At 34.7% G+C, this 16,403-nt stretch overlaps 1 protein-coding gene across 7 annotated transcripts in view; it reads right to left on the bottom strand.

The window, feature by feature from the left end:
* Positions 1–2,842: 2,842 nt before the first annotated feature.
* The window catches only part of UBE2W (ubiquitin conjugating enzyme E2 W), a 35,774-nt gene continuing 22,213 nt past the window's right edge, over positions 2,843–16,403 (bottom strand). For 2 of the 7 annotated variants that reach the window (XM_071421081.1, XM_071421096.1), the window contains exons 4-6: positions 14,528–14,683; positions 13,317–13,392; positions 2,843–9,075 (exon numbers count right to left, since the gene is read on the bottom strand). In XM_071421081.1, the coding sequence (XP_071277182.1) occupies positions 9,062–9,075; positions 13,317–13,392; positions 14,528–14,683 (246 nt within the window). In that variant the 3' untranslated portion in view covers positions 2,843–9,061. Of the gene's footprint in view, positions 9,076–13,316; positions 13,412–13,478; positions 13,578–14,367; positions 14,431–14,527; positions 14,684–16,403 lie in introns of those variants that run through there. The other 5 variants (XR_011678242.1, XR_011678243.1, XR_011678241.1 and 2 more) reach the window with 5 other exon arrangements.

The raw sequence follows: 16,403 nt of genomic DNA on the forward strand, positions 1-16,403 counted from the left end.
CTTGTTGCTCTAAGAGCTGTCACTTAAATTGAACAAACTGAGAATGAAGCTTGCGTGTGCTGGCAAGAGATAGTACTAACAGCAGATTAGAAGCATTGGTAATCCTCTAAAAATAAACATCATTTGAGTGACAATGCTGCCAGTTGCCCTTGCTTTTAGTGCTTCCATTCATGAGATTCTATACTTAGAAGCATATGTGGGCAATGCTTTATTACCATTCCTATTACCACAATAAACCCTTTATGTCATGTACTGAGTCATGTTTGCAGTACTGGTAACTTCTGAACCTTTCTTTTTCTGGGGCTGAGAGATGGGGAACCCATTTTTCTGTATGAATGCTGGCTACAGACAACTTCTCTTTTCTGCTCTTGCTGTTTGGTTTCATGTAAGTCTAAGGCAGTTCTTGTTCCAAGAGAATAAAAATTTAAGAGATTACTGGTTTAATACAGGTTTAATTTACTGTATAAATCCTTAAGTAATTTTTTTTACTTCTCCAAAATGGTAGAAATACAGGCTCTTTTCAACTTGTTGCAGAATTGTTCCACTGTCCTGCAATAAAAGGTTATTTTAGCAGTGTAACTTAATAGGGATGGATGGGAAGCAAACAAACTATTCAGAATGGGAAGCATCTTTCTACTGGTTGAATTCTTTGGACTAGTTGTGTCCTTTGATCTCTGTATCTGTATCAGGTAAATCTAATGTCAGTACAAGAATGTGTTTAGAAAAAAGACAAAGTCAACCAAAACAATAAAAACTTAGATTAAAAAATTGAAATTTGAAAGGAACATTTTGTAAGAATTTTAAAGTTCCAGACAAAAAATAGCAAGTTCTCACTTCCTTTTATTCACATTATTTTTAATGCAGTATCTTTGATTTTAAAAAGCCCACAAAGAATGAAAATGTAAATGTTGATGGAATCTTGCTCTCTTAAATGAAAAGCTGCAATTAATAAAGTGTTTGATACTATATAAAGCAATGTAAAACATATAAAGATTGATATACACTAAAATAAACTCAAATAAATGCAAGGCCTAAGCAAGATTAGTACCCACCTTTGTATGTACCTACACATAAAACTACTGTTGACACCAAATACAAGAAATGAACTCTATGACAGAGAGAAACAGTATTCTGGTGCAGACTATGCAGGAAGATTCCTTTCCAGAGGCCAAATTCTGCCATTATACTTTGCAAATATAAGAAAGAAAGAACTAAGCAAATGCTTTACCATGTGACAAACTCTCAATAGTGACAGGATCCATTTCTCAAAATCGAGCACTGGTGCATTAATAACTGCCTTGAAATACACAAAAAACCATCTCACCACAAAACAGTATGGAATCAGCTTATGCAGAGATCACCACAAATTTTCCAATCAGATCTTTGGTTTACTACGAAGAAAATCCTGAGACATTAAACTTGGTGTGCAGAGATGCTCCAGACTGAGCTGGCTGGCACAAGACCATTCTTGTTATACTTACCCAGGTACATCCAATACTGAATAAAAAGTTCAGATGGATTTACATTTTAGAAATCATTCAAAAAGACCTAAGCCTTACTATATTGCATGCTACAGTACTAATGTAAGGAAACTTGCCTTCTGGATATTTATACCAATATCCAAGTGGTAAGCCTTAATAATGTTGACTTCCAAAAAGTGTTGCACAGAAATGAGTTTAAAAGCTCTTAACATTACAAGGTAGCTGATGGGAAACATAAGTAGATGATGTATTTAATTGAGTGTAACAACAACCCAGAGCTTTTGGGGAAATAATTACAGGCTTTTCTGTACAGCATTCCCCAACAGTACCTAAGATACCAGGAAGACATAAGTAGTGCCTAGGTATTATTTAGTCTATTCTTACAGACTAAAGAAACTAAACTAACAGAAGAAATTTTCAGAATTACAAAACACATAACAAACTACTGTATTCAGTCTATTTTCCACCTGCAAGACTTCAAAATCTCTTGTCAGGCACAGTATGACATCTACTTTGCTGTTTATTAAGGTTTCTGGTAAAACTATTGCAATGGAAAAAAGAAACCTATTACCTCAGTTCATAGAGAGAGCTACCCATTTTCTTTTCCTTAATATAGCACATCTCAACAAACTGCTACTGATTGTCATAGAGGACCTTGATCCTTCAGCTGCATCGTGACCATAGTTGCATTGCATTTGCCCTTTTGCAGCTTTGGAGAACTTCGTATCATAAGAATTATAGATTGGTGCAATTACTCTTAAAAGCAAGCAAACAAACAAAAAAAACAACAACAAACAAAACAAAACACAAAAAACACCACCAAAAAATAAACCCAAACCCAAAATCTCAAAAACACAGAAACCCAAAACACCATGCCACCAGCCACTGATTTTTTAGAGAATCTTCAGGATGATAACAAACTTAAAACTTCAAGGACTGATTGCTCTCCCTCCTGCCCTACTTAGTGAGCATAGCCCATCTCCATATGGTATCCTCGTTGTTGGTCAACAGTTTGAAGGAGAATTTGAAAAATCATTCCCAATACAGGACTGTCTGGGTTATTATTATTTAAGGAACACTAAGTCACCTTTTACTCCAGCATAACACTTAAAATAGTAGCTACTGCCTGGGGCAGATGACAACACAGAAGACATCAGTGCAAGATGATGTCCCCAAAGTCTCCCCTTGCCTCAAGCCCCACAAACGTAAAACCTTATGCAAGTCAAGACTTTAGGCTTGATATACTGTAAGTCATCTGGAGATTTGACAAGTTATCTTTGTCACTTGTTTACTTAAGTTATGTATACATTCTATACTGCATCTTCCAAAGTTCTGATCTTCAATAAATTGTCTACACCACGTAAGCAAAATTTACTTTATTCTGTGCATGTGAAACATAGCTAACAATGTTTAGTGCAGACATATGGACAGTTTAGAGAACGAGAGACTCAAGAGCTATTCACACTTCTTCACCAGAGTAGCAGCTGTCACACACTGTTCACTGACCCAGCACAAATAAATACAGATAAAAACCACAGGTTTCATCCATTCCTTGAACAAGACCTTCAGAGAAAGGGATGAAGTGGCAACCAGTGTGGTTTTGTCTTGAAAACCTTCTACCAGAGTGGAAGAGTCCCATTCTTGAAGTATACAATAGACAAATGAAACCTCTGAGACTTGGGACACAAGTGTTTTTTGTGTTAGATGAGTGTAAATACACCTAGCTTTTTATCTAAGCTCAAGAATATTTTATTTGTAACATTATTGCCTTTTTTTCTGGAGAATAACTGGCATTTTCTAAACAGTTTCACCACATCCATAACTATACTTGTTATGGATACAACTATATTTGATACTGTATACAACTGTATTTGATTAAGGTTTGACAACAGTGATCTGATAAAAAGTTAACTAAAAATATCCTCACAGAACAATAACTACAGACTTGCTACATTTAGAAAAAAAAAAAACAATAAAACCCAAAACAAACAAACAAAACAACAACAAACCACCCACCAAAACACAAAAAGCCACCCTGTTCCTGAGCACTAAAATTCAAGGCATCTAAATGGAGATGTAACAGATGGTTTGAACATTTTGGAACAACTTCAGATTTTTTTACTGGAAAACAGAATTAAAAAATATAGGAGAGTCCTCTCCCTTAGACTGTTATAGGCAGTTCAGAGCTCCAGCTCTCAGGCTTCTCATACCACATTACTCAGCTTCTGCATAACACAAGGTTGCCAATATTTTACATAATATTTTATTATGCAGAAAATTCTAAAGATACAAATCCTGTTTTAGCCCCCACCTTCCAAACCCCAGCTACACAAAGCTTTCGGTTTTTTGCACTAGCTCTGAAACTACTGCTTATGCAGCAAGCTGATCTAATTTGCTAATTGAGAAGATAAATTTTCACTTTTTCAAGTCTGTTTCCTACTGGTTTAGCATGTTAAATCATCTCAGTGCAGACTTGAGAATAAAGTTAGATGCAAGGTAGGAATGTAAACCATTAGACTGGAAAGGAAGGAGTACAAATTCCTCTTTCTCTGGTAATAGCAGAAACCATGCTTGATTTTATCTTTAAGGATTAAATGCCCTGGAGAACTGCATTAGCAGCATCCAGATAATATTGTAGTCCTGGGAAGAGAAAGGGCCCAGAATGTTCATCTGAACAGACTTAACCCTGACCTACTTGGCACAAAGCACTTCAAAGGGCTTGAAGAAAACAGGTTCCCCAATTGCTGAAGTCAGGACAAAAGTTTTAAGGTCTTACCATGGAGATTTTAAATAACAAAAAACAGGCCAGCATGAGGGAAGAACTGTGGTCAGTGTTACAGGAATTCAGATTGTAACATCTTTCTTTGAGGCCAACATTATGGTTTTCAACTCTTCACTGGACTCCTATTCAGAAGAGTCTCTTGTAAGCCGCTCCTTCACCAGCAGAGGTCAAGAGAAAAATGTCACTTCAAAAGACAAAGTTACACTGCATACAGCATGTATGCAAAGTAGAGGGAATTAAATACAATCTAACCTACTACCACTGACTCACATATTAAAGCTCCTCTGAAGTATTATATTAGAGACAATGGGCACAGGCTTTTTAATCCAATCTCTAGACTTATATACACTGCACGGTCAATTGATTTTGCATTTAATTTTTGGTTTTTAAATACAAACTAATTATCTGAATGAAACCTATATGGTTTTGCCTACATACTTCAGGACAGAAATTACTTTCAAACTTCAATGTTACTGAAATACTTTGTTTTGTAATTTGTTTTAAAAATCACTGTAAGTAGCTGCAGAGAGAATTTGCTACATTGAATTAGCTGATCAAAATTTCTTTAACACGATTTTTAAAAGTACATAAAATTTGCAAGAAAAAGAAATGAAGAGTGAATAGATTTTCCTGCACTGCTATATCAGTAAAATGAAATAAAAACAGAGACTAAGTACGTTCAAATTTGTATTTCTGGATTACATTTTCTAGTAAAAGGTGGCTCATGATATTTCTACTCTTCCAAGTTTATAAAGGTACTTTAAAGCCAGGAGGTTTGGAAATTTATTATTAGTCTTAGAAACAACAGCCAACAAGTACCTGGAACACGAACCAAATCCAAAGTCTCTCTTCCCATGCTGCTGTGTGACTGCAGCTGAAGATGGAATATCACTAAGACAACTTAATTCCCCTTATTCAGTTCAACACCCAACTATTCAGGTACCACTGTGTAAATCCAAACTGGACTGGGTGATATGGATTAAAAGTAATTTGTTTTAAAAGAAAATTCATTCAAACCTGTTCTTCAGAATGATCAGGATTTGTGGGCATACAAACACAACATAATGCTCAATTGCTCTACCAGAGGAGGCAAAAACTGTATTGACCTCCTCCAAACCTTCAAACTCTATAGCTGCATTTTTGCAAATCTTTTCATTTAATTAGGGTTTAATTAGGGGTGTTTTCCTCTCTCTTGGTTTTCCTCTCTCTTTTTAAAACATCATTAATTACCTGGAAATGGTATGGTCTCCTTAAATCATACCTTTAAATACAGTTCACATCTTAGGTTTTTGTCAGACTTTAAAAAAAAAAGTATTAAATAAAAAAATCAAACATTTAGAATAATATTAATGATAGAAAACATATGAATTTTAGAAACTTAATTTTTCATAAAAATACATGTTTTAGGTATGCAGTGCCTTCCCTTTTACAAAGCAGAAGACATCATCTTTTGAAAAAAAATGTACAAAACTGAAAGCAGTTACTGGTATGAGGCAGAGATTTGATTAAACAGTTCCGATAGATGCTGACAAAATAATAGAAACTCTCTTCCCACCACTGCAGGCAAACAATAATCCTGCATCTGAAACTTCCCATCAAGTATTTTAAGTGCTTGTCAAATGGCAAAAGAAAACAAACAAAAAAAAAAAGATAACAATTTGTTCATCTGAGAGAAATGAAAGCATTTCAAATGAAAGCATCTAAGTGATTTTTTTTTAAATTAACTATTTCTTCCAGCTGAACAACAGATACCCTCTGGAGGATGAGGAAACACCTTGCTGTTATACAAATTCCTCCTCTGAGATGCATCACAACATTTCAGAATCACTGGCAGCTTTGTCTTAAGAGTGGCTGACTGTTAGGAACTGTGCTCCTGCACTGCACCATGAAAAGGTCCACACGTATTTCCATTCAAGGGTAGTAATCTATTTCAAAACAAGAATTTATTGTGTTATAGTATAAAGACACTAAACACAAAACAAAGTGTTTAACAACATGAATATCGACACAAAATAAAAGCAAGATAGTTTCAAGCCAATTCTGTAACTATTCCATGTGAGAAATTCCAAGTGAAAGAAAGTTACATACACAGGGTCACCCTTGGGAAAGGATGGCCCCACCTCCATCTAATTCAAGCCCTTTTTCAGGACATCATAGCATTGTCAGAATAGTTGCATTATCTTGAGTGCTTGAGTGGTATATAAGCTTTGTCTTGGCCCTCTCTATATAGGTGAACTTACCCACAGATCTACAAGAGAACCAATGAGGCATTTCTACTGTAAACTATAAGACCTGAGGTACATTCTCTTCTAATCTACCTTGCATTTTCTTGATCTAAATAAAGATATATTATAGGGGGTGGGGGTTTATTAAAGAGCAGCATAAATTTGGTTATTTAACTTCACTATAGTCCATGTGACAGCACAGGTCAATAAAATGCATAATGCTTTGTACTACAACACCCATCTTCAACAAAATACATATGGTATGTCATGAAGCTTCTCTGAAACCATGTATTGTTGTTTCCCAAGCCACTATATGAAAAGGAAACTGAATTTGAGATGTACTTAAGCCATTTCTTCAGACATTACCTGGTCACATTAAGGTCCCTTTCTGTGGAGTATTTTGATAGGATCTACTATATGAACCAGTCATACATTAATTTCTCAACTGTTTCAATTCATACAGAGCAGTGAACAAGACTATACAGATTAAGTATCAGATTACTGCTCATTCATATGAACCATTTCCAAAACTAACCAGTATGATGATCTCACAACAATAAAATTTTGCTAAACAAAAAGTTTAGAGCATAAGTATTTCTTTTGTTTAAAACTACCTTTTTTGGCTCTTAAGAGAAAATTAATTCAATGTTTCCAAGGCTCATTGTGAAAATATATACACACATCAAATTTATATCCAAAGCTAGATTTTTACCATTGAGTTTTAAAGGCCAAGAGATATTTTCAGTACAGTAGGAAAAAAAAAAGCAGTTCCTGAAGTATATTGTAGCCTCACTTCACTGCCAGTATCTACAGTTCTGATGCTGTACAAAATACTTCTCTGAAGCAAATCTGGCTAAACTCTATCCACCCTGAGTTAAGCATCTATACTTTTTTTAAAGTGTTTTAAATAATAAGTAACAGAGAAGTATGTACAAGGCTATAAAACATCAGTTATCATACAGCAGATTTAAAAAAAAAATCAGTCTTTTCAGCCAATTTTCTGGTTTTTATTGTAGTTAGTCATTGTGGATTTGGTTTAGGGATTTTTTTTTGCTTTTGTTTGTTTTTACATCAAGCTATTACTTGATTTAGACATTCATGCATTAATTGCTTGAATTTTTTTTTTGAGTGCAACAATAAGGCAACAGTAAAAAAAACTATAGAAATTTTGCATATGTGTAAAGGTATTTAGTTTATAAAAGTGCTCCCTAAAAAGACAACCTAATTGCAGTATCAAAATATTACAGAGTGCTGAGAACAACTGTCATTTCAGTAAATGTTGCTCCAGAGAAAAATGTCTGATTTTAGGCTTTTCCCCCTTTTTTTGGTGAAGAAAAGCCTGGAAAAAATTGGCATGGCTACGTGGGACAAACAAGTTAAGAAAATATACTTTAGTCTAAACTTAAATAAGAAGGTCCACACTTTTTTGTGAAAACTTTAAGCCTCTGTCAAAAATGTATTTTTTTTTCTTTTTATAATACAGGATTAAAAGACAAGATGATGCTTACAAGATAAAGAAATAATTTACATGAAAATATCTTCTGACAAAGCTTTTCAATCAAAATATTGTTTTGTAACATTCAAACATGACATACAACACAAAAGAAACAGTGAATGCAAACAAAAAATGTTATATGGATTGCTTTCGAACACATAAATAAATGAAATATTGGTGTAGGCAGTAGGGCTCATGCTGATGGCTAGCAGGAAATAACAGTGTGCAATCTATTTGGAAAAAGCTCTAAAGTACAAATTACAAGCCCAATTACGGACTGCAGCAAGTTCAGTTATATCACTGCCATCCTCTATCTCCAAAATAAATTCTTGTTTAAATCACTCATACCCTAAATTACTCATACCTTTGCTTCAGAGATATGAATAACTATATACAAAAAGTAGTTTTATTTCACCATAGGGATAACATTGTACCTCTCTGCCAATGTCACTTGAAAAACCGCCCATGTCAAAACAATTTGACAGCAGATAAACAATTTAATAAATACGTAATGATCTTATTACAGTCCTTCAGGTAGGCATGTTAACTCATGCTGCTAGTTTTGTGGTCACAGTGCATAGAATCCAAATATAAAAGAATGGGCTGGATTTCAGGTAATTGTCAATCCCTTGCTTATATTCCAAATATATCCAAAACTTTCATAAACTCAGTCATGTGTCAATCTTTTTTGTGGCAGGAGCAAAACCTTTCCCTGGTACAATGTCCATTGCCGGCAATGGATGCACCAAAACCGCCAAGGAGCTCAGTGTTATTGCACAATATATGAAGACCTGGAATTCTTCCAAAAGCTTAAAATAAAAATAATGGAATTATTCTGACATTTCTGGACACCTGCATTAATACTGTATGACTAATAAAAGCATGTCAGTTGCATGGACTGAACCAGCGATCAACATGCGCCCAGAATGCACACTAGTAAAAATGCAGTCAAAGGAAGTAGTCTTCATTGCCTATAGGTCACTTCCAGTCAAAGGTTAAAGTTCAAAGACTGAATGATCAAAGTGCTCATTTTCTCAGTAGGACTATCTTCTGCTACGAGGATCACAAAATGGTGGCATCAACATGTGTCATCTTTAAAATAAAAGAAGAGCATTTATGGAAAACATATAAACATTCTAATTCCAAATTAGCAAGGTGCTATAGGCAGAAACAATTCCTAGCACAGACAGTAACATGCAGAGGAAATACCCTGATTGAATAATTCTGTGATTTTGTTCAATAACGACTCTGGGAGAAAAGAGAGTATCAAAAATTAAACTTCCAAAATATACATACACCCCCAAAGACATCAGTATTAGCAAATACTCCATAAAAATGACAGTCATTTCCATGCTTGATATTTAGAAAACCACTTGCCAGGAAAATGAAAAATCAAATGCTTAACATTTTGCACCCTTGAAGTACAGCAGATGCACAACAGTTATCTAATTAAGACATCCTTTTAGAAGGAATATATAGGGATAAGACTCAGAAGAGTGGGCTGCTTTGATGCATTCTCAATCCTTTATATGTGTTTATGTGTGTGTGTGTATATATATATATATGTATGTATGTATGTATATTAGTTTATTTATCAAGACTCAAAACAATAGCTGACAGATTTATGCAAAAAGAATAGGTTACTATTATATGCCTAAAATCTTAAACCTGGAAGTAAATTACATACACTAAATTTTAGATACTGTGATTAGACAGAACATACTACAGAAATGCACATTCTATACCTATCTTTTCTGCATTATGCTCCCTACTAATGCTCTCCCCTTTAAACATTTTCCTTCACACATCAACCTGCAGTATATTTGCACCTGCTAGCAGTAAATATTGAGTTGTTAACAGAAAGCAAGGTTACTGTCTGCTTATTTTTAAAGCACTTACTTGTAACCTCCCACACCTAAAAAATGTAGCCTCATAAACATTCTACATTCTCATGGGAAAATATTATATCAAAGCTATTACTTATAAAAAAACTCTTTAATTTTTCAGTAGGCTACTGCACATGTAAAAAAAATGGACAAGGATGCAAAAGAGAAAGAGAGAAGGGACATTTAAATGGTACACTAAAATTTTAGACCAAATATCAGAGAAAACACTTTCTACTTAAGAAAAAACCAAAACCAAACCAACCTCAAAACCCAAAAGTAGCAAGGAAGTGCTGGTTGAAAACAAACACCATTACCTTTCCCTTCTTCCACACCACACCCTTCCCCCAGGAAAAAAAAATCTACCTCCTGAGAACAACAAAGGAAGTCAACAGCTTAATGAAACAGATTTCAGTCTGGATGCCCAAGTAAACCGTATCTGGAAGATCCTCCTCTGTCTTTAAGACAACATGAGCAACCCTCAGATGGAAATTCAGCAGGAAAGTCAATGTACAGTTGAAACAGACATTGGGTAGGGTAGACAATCTAGAAATATTTTCAGTTATCAAAGATCAGGAGCTTTAAAACAGGGCTTGTGAGGACATCATTTTGTAGCAAATAAAGCTCCATAACTCTGCTTGAGGAATAAGGTGCTGTGTTGGGGGGGGGGGGGGGGGGGGGGGGGGGCATGTGATATGACAGATTAAAAACTCTGTATTAAGATGAATGCAGACACATATTTACATGTCAGAATATGTCTCTAAGTGCCACTTTATCACTCTGTGCTCATCTGGGTTTTCTTTACATCAGCTCCCAGACAGGGACTATTTTTACTCCCAGATAAATAAATTCCAGGTACATACTGGAAAAAAAATTTCCTTCAAATGAATGTATTAATACCTATGACAGACTTCTTCCTAACTCTTCAAAACACAGAGCTACTATGTCACATAAAGCTAAACCAGTCCAATGGGCAGCAGACAGCAGAAGTGACAGAACCACTCTGCATCTCCCTGCACAGGTTGTTGTATTAGCACTGGCATTTAATTTCTCACAACAGTTAACCCTGGACAGCTGGTTTTCTTTCCTGGGTGGGATTGTTTTTTCTTCCCTCACTTATCCAGCCAAATGTGGTTCAACCACAAGATTAAATATATGACACTTCAGCTGAAGCATGAGCAGAAAATAAACATCTTTTCACACTTCCCATTTTACTGTAACAAACAGTATTTCTTTACACCTGTTTAGAAAACACTGACAATTTAAAGATCATGCCTTGACAGTCTTGTTCTATGTCCACATAGGAGAAACAAAATTAAATGAGAAAAGAAGCAAATGACACACACAAAAATGGAAGGGAAAACACTCTAATAATTTATGAATTTTTTCTCTTGTGGACATCAGGAATATTTTGTTTTTTCATGTAAGAATTCAAGGTGGTGGCGAGCCCAATGAATTTTTAATCAAGACAGTATGAGTTATTTAAATGAACTGACTTTCTTTTTCTTGCTCAGGTTGGTTTTTAGGTTGCTCTGAATTTGAGGAGGGGCAAGGTTTTCTGACTTCCAGAAAAAACACTGCATAGTTACTTCATAGTAACTAAAATACCCATTCAATTAACTGTAAGCTGTGGTTTTGAGCCATAACAATACAGCAACCTTCAGAATCAGTAACTCAGATTTCTTTTCATACTAAGTTTCTCTTTTGCTTAACACAAATCGAATATCATTATTAAAAAATAAAAGTAATATCTGCAGACTGTTCTGCTTTTAAAGATTTCTACTCTAAATCAAAATGAGACTAGTACAAATTAAAAGCAAACAGAACATTTTAATCACAAGATAAAGCAAATAAATGGAACTTTACCTGTTTGTCTTTAAAAATAATTAGCAAGTAAAAATAGCAAGTTAACAAAAACTCTCCCAAAACTGCCATTTAAGAGAAACAAAAACAAGAAATGGAGAAGTACCAAACACATTATGAGAGCATGAAAACAGAGAGAGAAAAGAACGTGACTGCTGAATAATCTGGTGAGGATGAAAAATCTATCCTTGTGTACAAAATGATTATTATTCTTGGAGTCAACTGTAAAAACAACCAGATGATGGTCCCAAGTTTCTTAGATATACCTTAATCTCATGGCATACAGCAATTCTCTTAGTGTACCTGAAACCACCTTGTTTTGGGGTTACAATTACTGTATTATGAGAAACAAAGTTTCATTCTGTTACATTACCATATGTCAAAATCCCATGGGTCTCAGCAAGTATTATGAAACTATCAAGTTTTTCTTGTTAGGCCATCCATGGGCTTTTAGGAATCTTAAGAATTTTCAGGGTGAAGACTCTGGAATTTGCCTGTCCAGTTAAGAACTCTCACTGCCTCAAAATACTTGCTCTAGTTTTCACATCAGGGACAGAACCTATGCTGGAGTAAGGAGGCCATGAAAAACAGAGGATGTCTTATGGTGGAACCTTCACCCGCCTCTGCAGTGATGGAATCAACTGTTCTGCACTACACTAGCATGGAGCGTTACCTTCTCTGACATATCCCTTCCCAAAGTACTCGTGCTTCGAAGGACTACCATTTGTACAGAATTTTCCTAGGGAAAGCAAGGAAAGCATTGCTAACAAGAGGAGAGAAACAAAGAATGGCCCATCTCTATCCCCTTCTTCTCTCTTTCCTCACCAACGGAGTGGATAAGACAAGCACATACAGCCAACTGCAGCTCTGGGTGGAGGATGACAAATGCTGAGGCAGAAGAAAGAAACCACAAAGTATAAAGCAAGACACAGAACACATGGAAACAAAAGAAAAAAGCACAAAAGCAAAAGCAAAGCAAACCCCAAACCAAAACCAAACAAAGAAAAAAAAACCCAACACAACACTAGCACTGCAGATGCTAGAAGTTTTAATATGCTTTTTTCTTCCTGATCGTGTCCATGGAGAATCTTATTACTATATTATTGAATATTAGTTTTTAGGAGCCTTTCAAGTCAGTCAGCTGTCCCATACTGGAAATTCTGATTGAGGAAATCTATCAAAACACATAGCTGTTTACAAATATATAGGTATCTTTTCAACAACATAAAAGTTTTTAAAGTGTTAATAACAATAACAAAAAATGTTTAGAGCAAAACCTAGTTTCACCATGGACTTTCCCCTATCCCAAACTTTGTACTTATCATGGATTGATAAACCTTACAAGAACTTTCACTAGAAGTCAATCCTACAATTTAAAACATGTCTAAATTTCCACCAGGAATTATTCAAATGTGATATAGAAAAAAAAAATCACAGCAGAGTATCTCAAAAACAGGATTTAAATAATGTTTACAGTTGAAAAAACATAGTTTAATGCTTTGAACACATTTATCCTACTTTGCTACAATTTAATTGTCTTCAGCCTAAAAAGAAGTTAAAAATTTCTGGTCCTAGTTAGATACTTACCATGATACCACCATTTCGTTTTCTTTGGATTCTTGTTACATGTTCTTACATAAAATGAGTTATCTGGAGGTCGCCTCTGCAACAGAAGAAAAGACCTACAAATAATCAAACAATCCTCATATTGTAATACATGCACTATTTAATAAGATTATGGAAGAATACCATGTGAATGCAGTGAAAATGAGGTAAGAGGCAGGACTAGACCATTTTGGTGAAGAAAAATCTCTCAAAAATCCAGGTAACAAATTCTTACTTGAGATACTCCAAGAAAATAAAACAGTAAAAAATATCATACAGTTTGATGATAAATAAGGGAGAAAAAAAAGAAAAAATGAAAAAAACAACAAACAAACAAAAGAAACTAATTCACAAGAAACAACTGTTGTTCAAAAAACCCCCCAAAATTAAATTCCTTTGCAGCTTGGAATCTTATTCTGATGCATTACATCCAATTCCCATTCTAAGGCTCAGCTTAGAGTGGGTGAAAAAATTAATTTCAGTATCTGTAGCTGATCATTATTACATATTCTTCGGCTTTCTTCATAAGTGCCATCATTTACAAAAGACATAGGATAGAATACAATGCAAAGCCATTTTGGGGTGTTTTTTTGACTACATATATGACTAAGACTGATTGGAATGCAAAATAAAAAGGCATGCTTGGATAGCACATATGGACAAGCTCTGACCACATCTAACTTCCACAGACAGCCCTCTGCGAAAGAAACGGTCAAAAGTGAAAGGGCAATCGCTTTACTAAAAGGTCTCTAAGGTATTAGTGCCAAAAAAGCAGCTTAGCACTATTTACTTCCCTGAAATGACAATTATCAAGTTCACTGAAATAGTACAGATGCAAAGTTAGAAACATCTGCATTAAAGACGTTTCACTAGTCATTCCATACTCCTTTTAGAGGAAGATAATTTTACACAGAATTGTCCTAAAGCATGATTGAACTTCGCAGTTAGTACAACTGGAAGGGCTCCATCCACTGCTCTTTTCCAGTAATGATACATAAGCAGGTTACCATGAAAACAGTGGCAAAGTACTTACTGCACTGTTTATTTTGCAGTTCTAGTTTAGTCAGTAGTAGAAATGTAGATACAGTAGTTTTGCCTATTTCAGAATTTGAGAAATGAAAATTTTACTTTGTAAAGTACAAAATTACGAACTTTTACTTATTCTACTTCAACAGTGCTAAAAAAGCCCATACCTTTTCTTTGCAGCTGGAAAGCATGCTAATAATGCTAAGACAAACAGATTGCACTGAGAGGGCTGGAGACCAGTCTTCCGTTAGAATGGATAAACAGATATGACCATTGCTATAAACATGAGGATGAACAGGGATATTGTCTCCAGTAAACATGACCTAAAAAAAAAGAACAAAAATAACTAATTTATAGTCCCTGTTTTATATAAAACTGTATTGGTTTGGGGAAACAATATCACCTTATTTAAGAAGCAGGTCTGCCATTTTCACTTATACTAAGACACTTCACCACGTTGGGTTAATTCAATTTTGGAAACTATTAAATGAAATGTAAAATAATCAATGGAAGTCTAAATAACTAGTGAAGATGGAGTTAAATAAATGGTTAAATATAGGGGATTTTCTATTAATATTTATACAGTATAAAAAAATGCAAAGGTAACAATGTAAAGACTGCAAAATCTTGCAGCCTCTGTCTTCCACATCCTAAGGAATACAGCTGTCTAGCCAAACCACTGGATTTAATGACTTCATAAGCCACAATGTTATGCTCCAAGAAGCACAACAAGATTCATAAATGAGTATTTCTATAAACTTGGACATAACAGAAATAAAATTCTGGACAACTCATCCAGGTTCCAGCATGAAGAATAAAATTAAAATTCATCAATCTTATTAACTATAAATAAAGGACTTGTGAAACCAAAGTTTACCAAATAGGAAATATTTTTAAAACATTACTTCAAATAAAAAAATTTTGTTTGACATGGAGAATATGGAAGAAAAGCATTTAGAACCTGAACTCCTCTCTATTAAAAATACTACTACAGTCAAAAAAAGGCTAGAAAAGCAATTTTGACAATTCCTGCTCTTACATCAAGCTTTTGTCAAAATATATCATTGGTTCAGGATGAACAGAAAGAGAGTAAAAGTGAAATATCAGTATTTATATCAGTATTATACTCCTGAACTCCTTTTCCAACTCCTTTTATGCAATAAAACCATAAATCTCTACCACTCATAACTATAATACCCAGCAGTTTCCTAAGCTATATAGGTATGCATAAAAATATGTAAACATCTACACACACACCCACCTCCTCACTGATGACAAGCAACACCTTCATCATATAGGAAACTGAAATTAGAGAGCTTAATTCATCTGCAAAATGGCAGACAGGTTTCTAAGGCATAAGAGAAACTGGATGCAGAATGATCTTTCAGAGGTCTTCAAACTGGTATTTCTTAAGAATTGAAGGGCTTACCTTCATAATCCTGTAATGTATTTCACTTGTAATTAATATCCTGTTTTTAAATGGCAACCTGAACTAGGCAGACTAGGTAAGTAAAAGAATGCACTCTATGACAGACAACATACATTTAAAAGCAGAAAACATCCAAGTGATTAAAGCAGTACAAGTGAAAACTGTCAATTCACAGTAACTAGATTTGCAGGAGAGGTAATTATGACGAAGAAATTGTAGTGGAGACCCTACTCCACAGCAATGTTTGAAAAATTGAAATTCTAGTCATTAAAAACAATCCAGTACTTAAATTTTTAATTGTTTTCTGTGATAAAACTCAGTGTAGATGTATGGATCTAATTTGCTGCTTAACAATAAATTGCACAGAGCAACACACAGAGGTTGGGTAATGAAGACAAACAACCTGGAACCAAATTAAACTGGTGATCTCTTGTGGATCACCTATAATTAGTACCTTGCAAACCTGATGAGGTGCAGAAGTACAAGTAGCCAGTTTATTCTGTAAAAGACTGAAAGTCAGCATTCTAGTGTTTATCATGGTAGCTAAAAATATGTTAGTTTTTATAGCTTAAGTGTCTCTCACAGCTCCATGCTTCAGTTTTAACACCAACGAG

This window comes from Agelaius tricolor, unplaced genomic scaffold, assembly GCF_023055355.1.
Source record: "Agelaius tricolor isolate 1412-34295 unplaced genomic scaffold, bAgeTri1.0.p SCAF_2, whole genome shotgun sequence".
Taxonomy (NCBI): Eukaryota; Metazoa; Chordata; class Aves; order Passeriformes; family Icteridae; genus Agelaius; species Agelaius tricolor.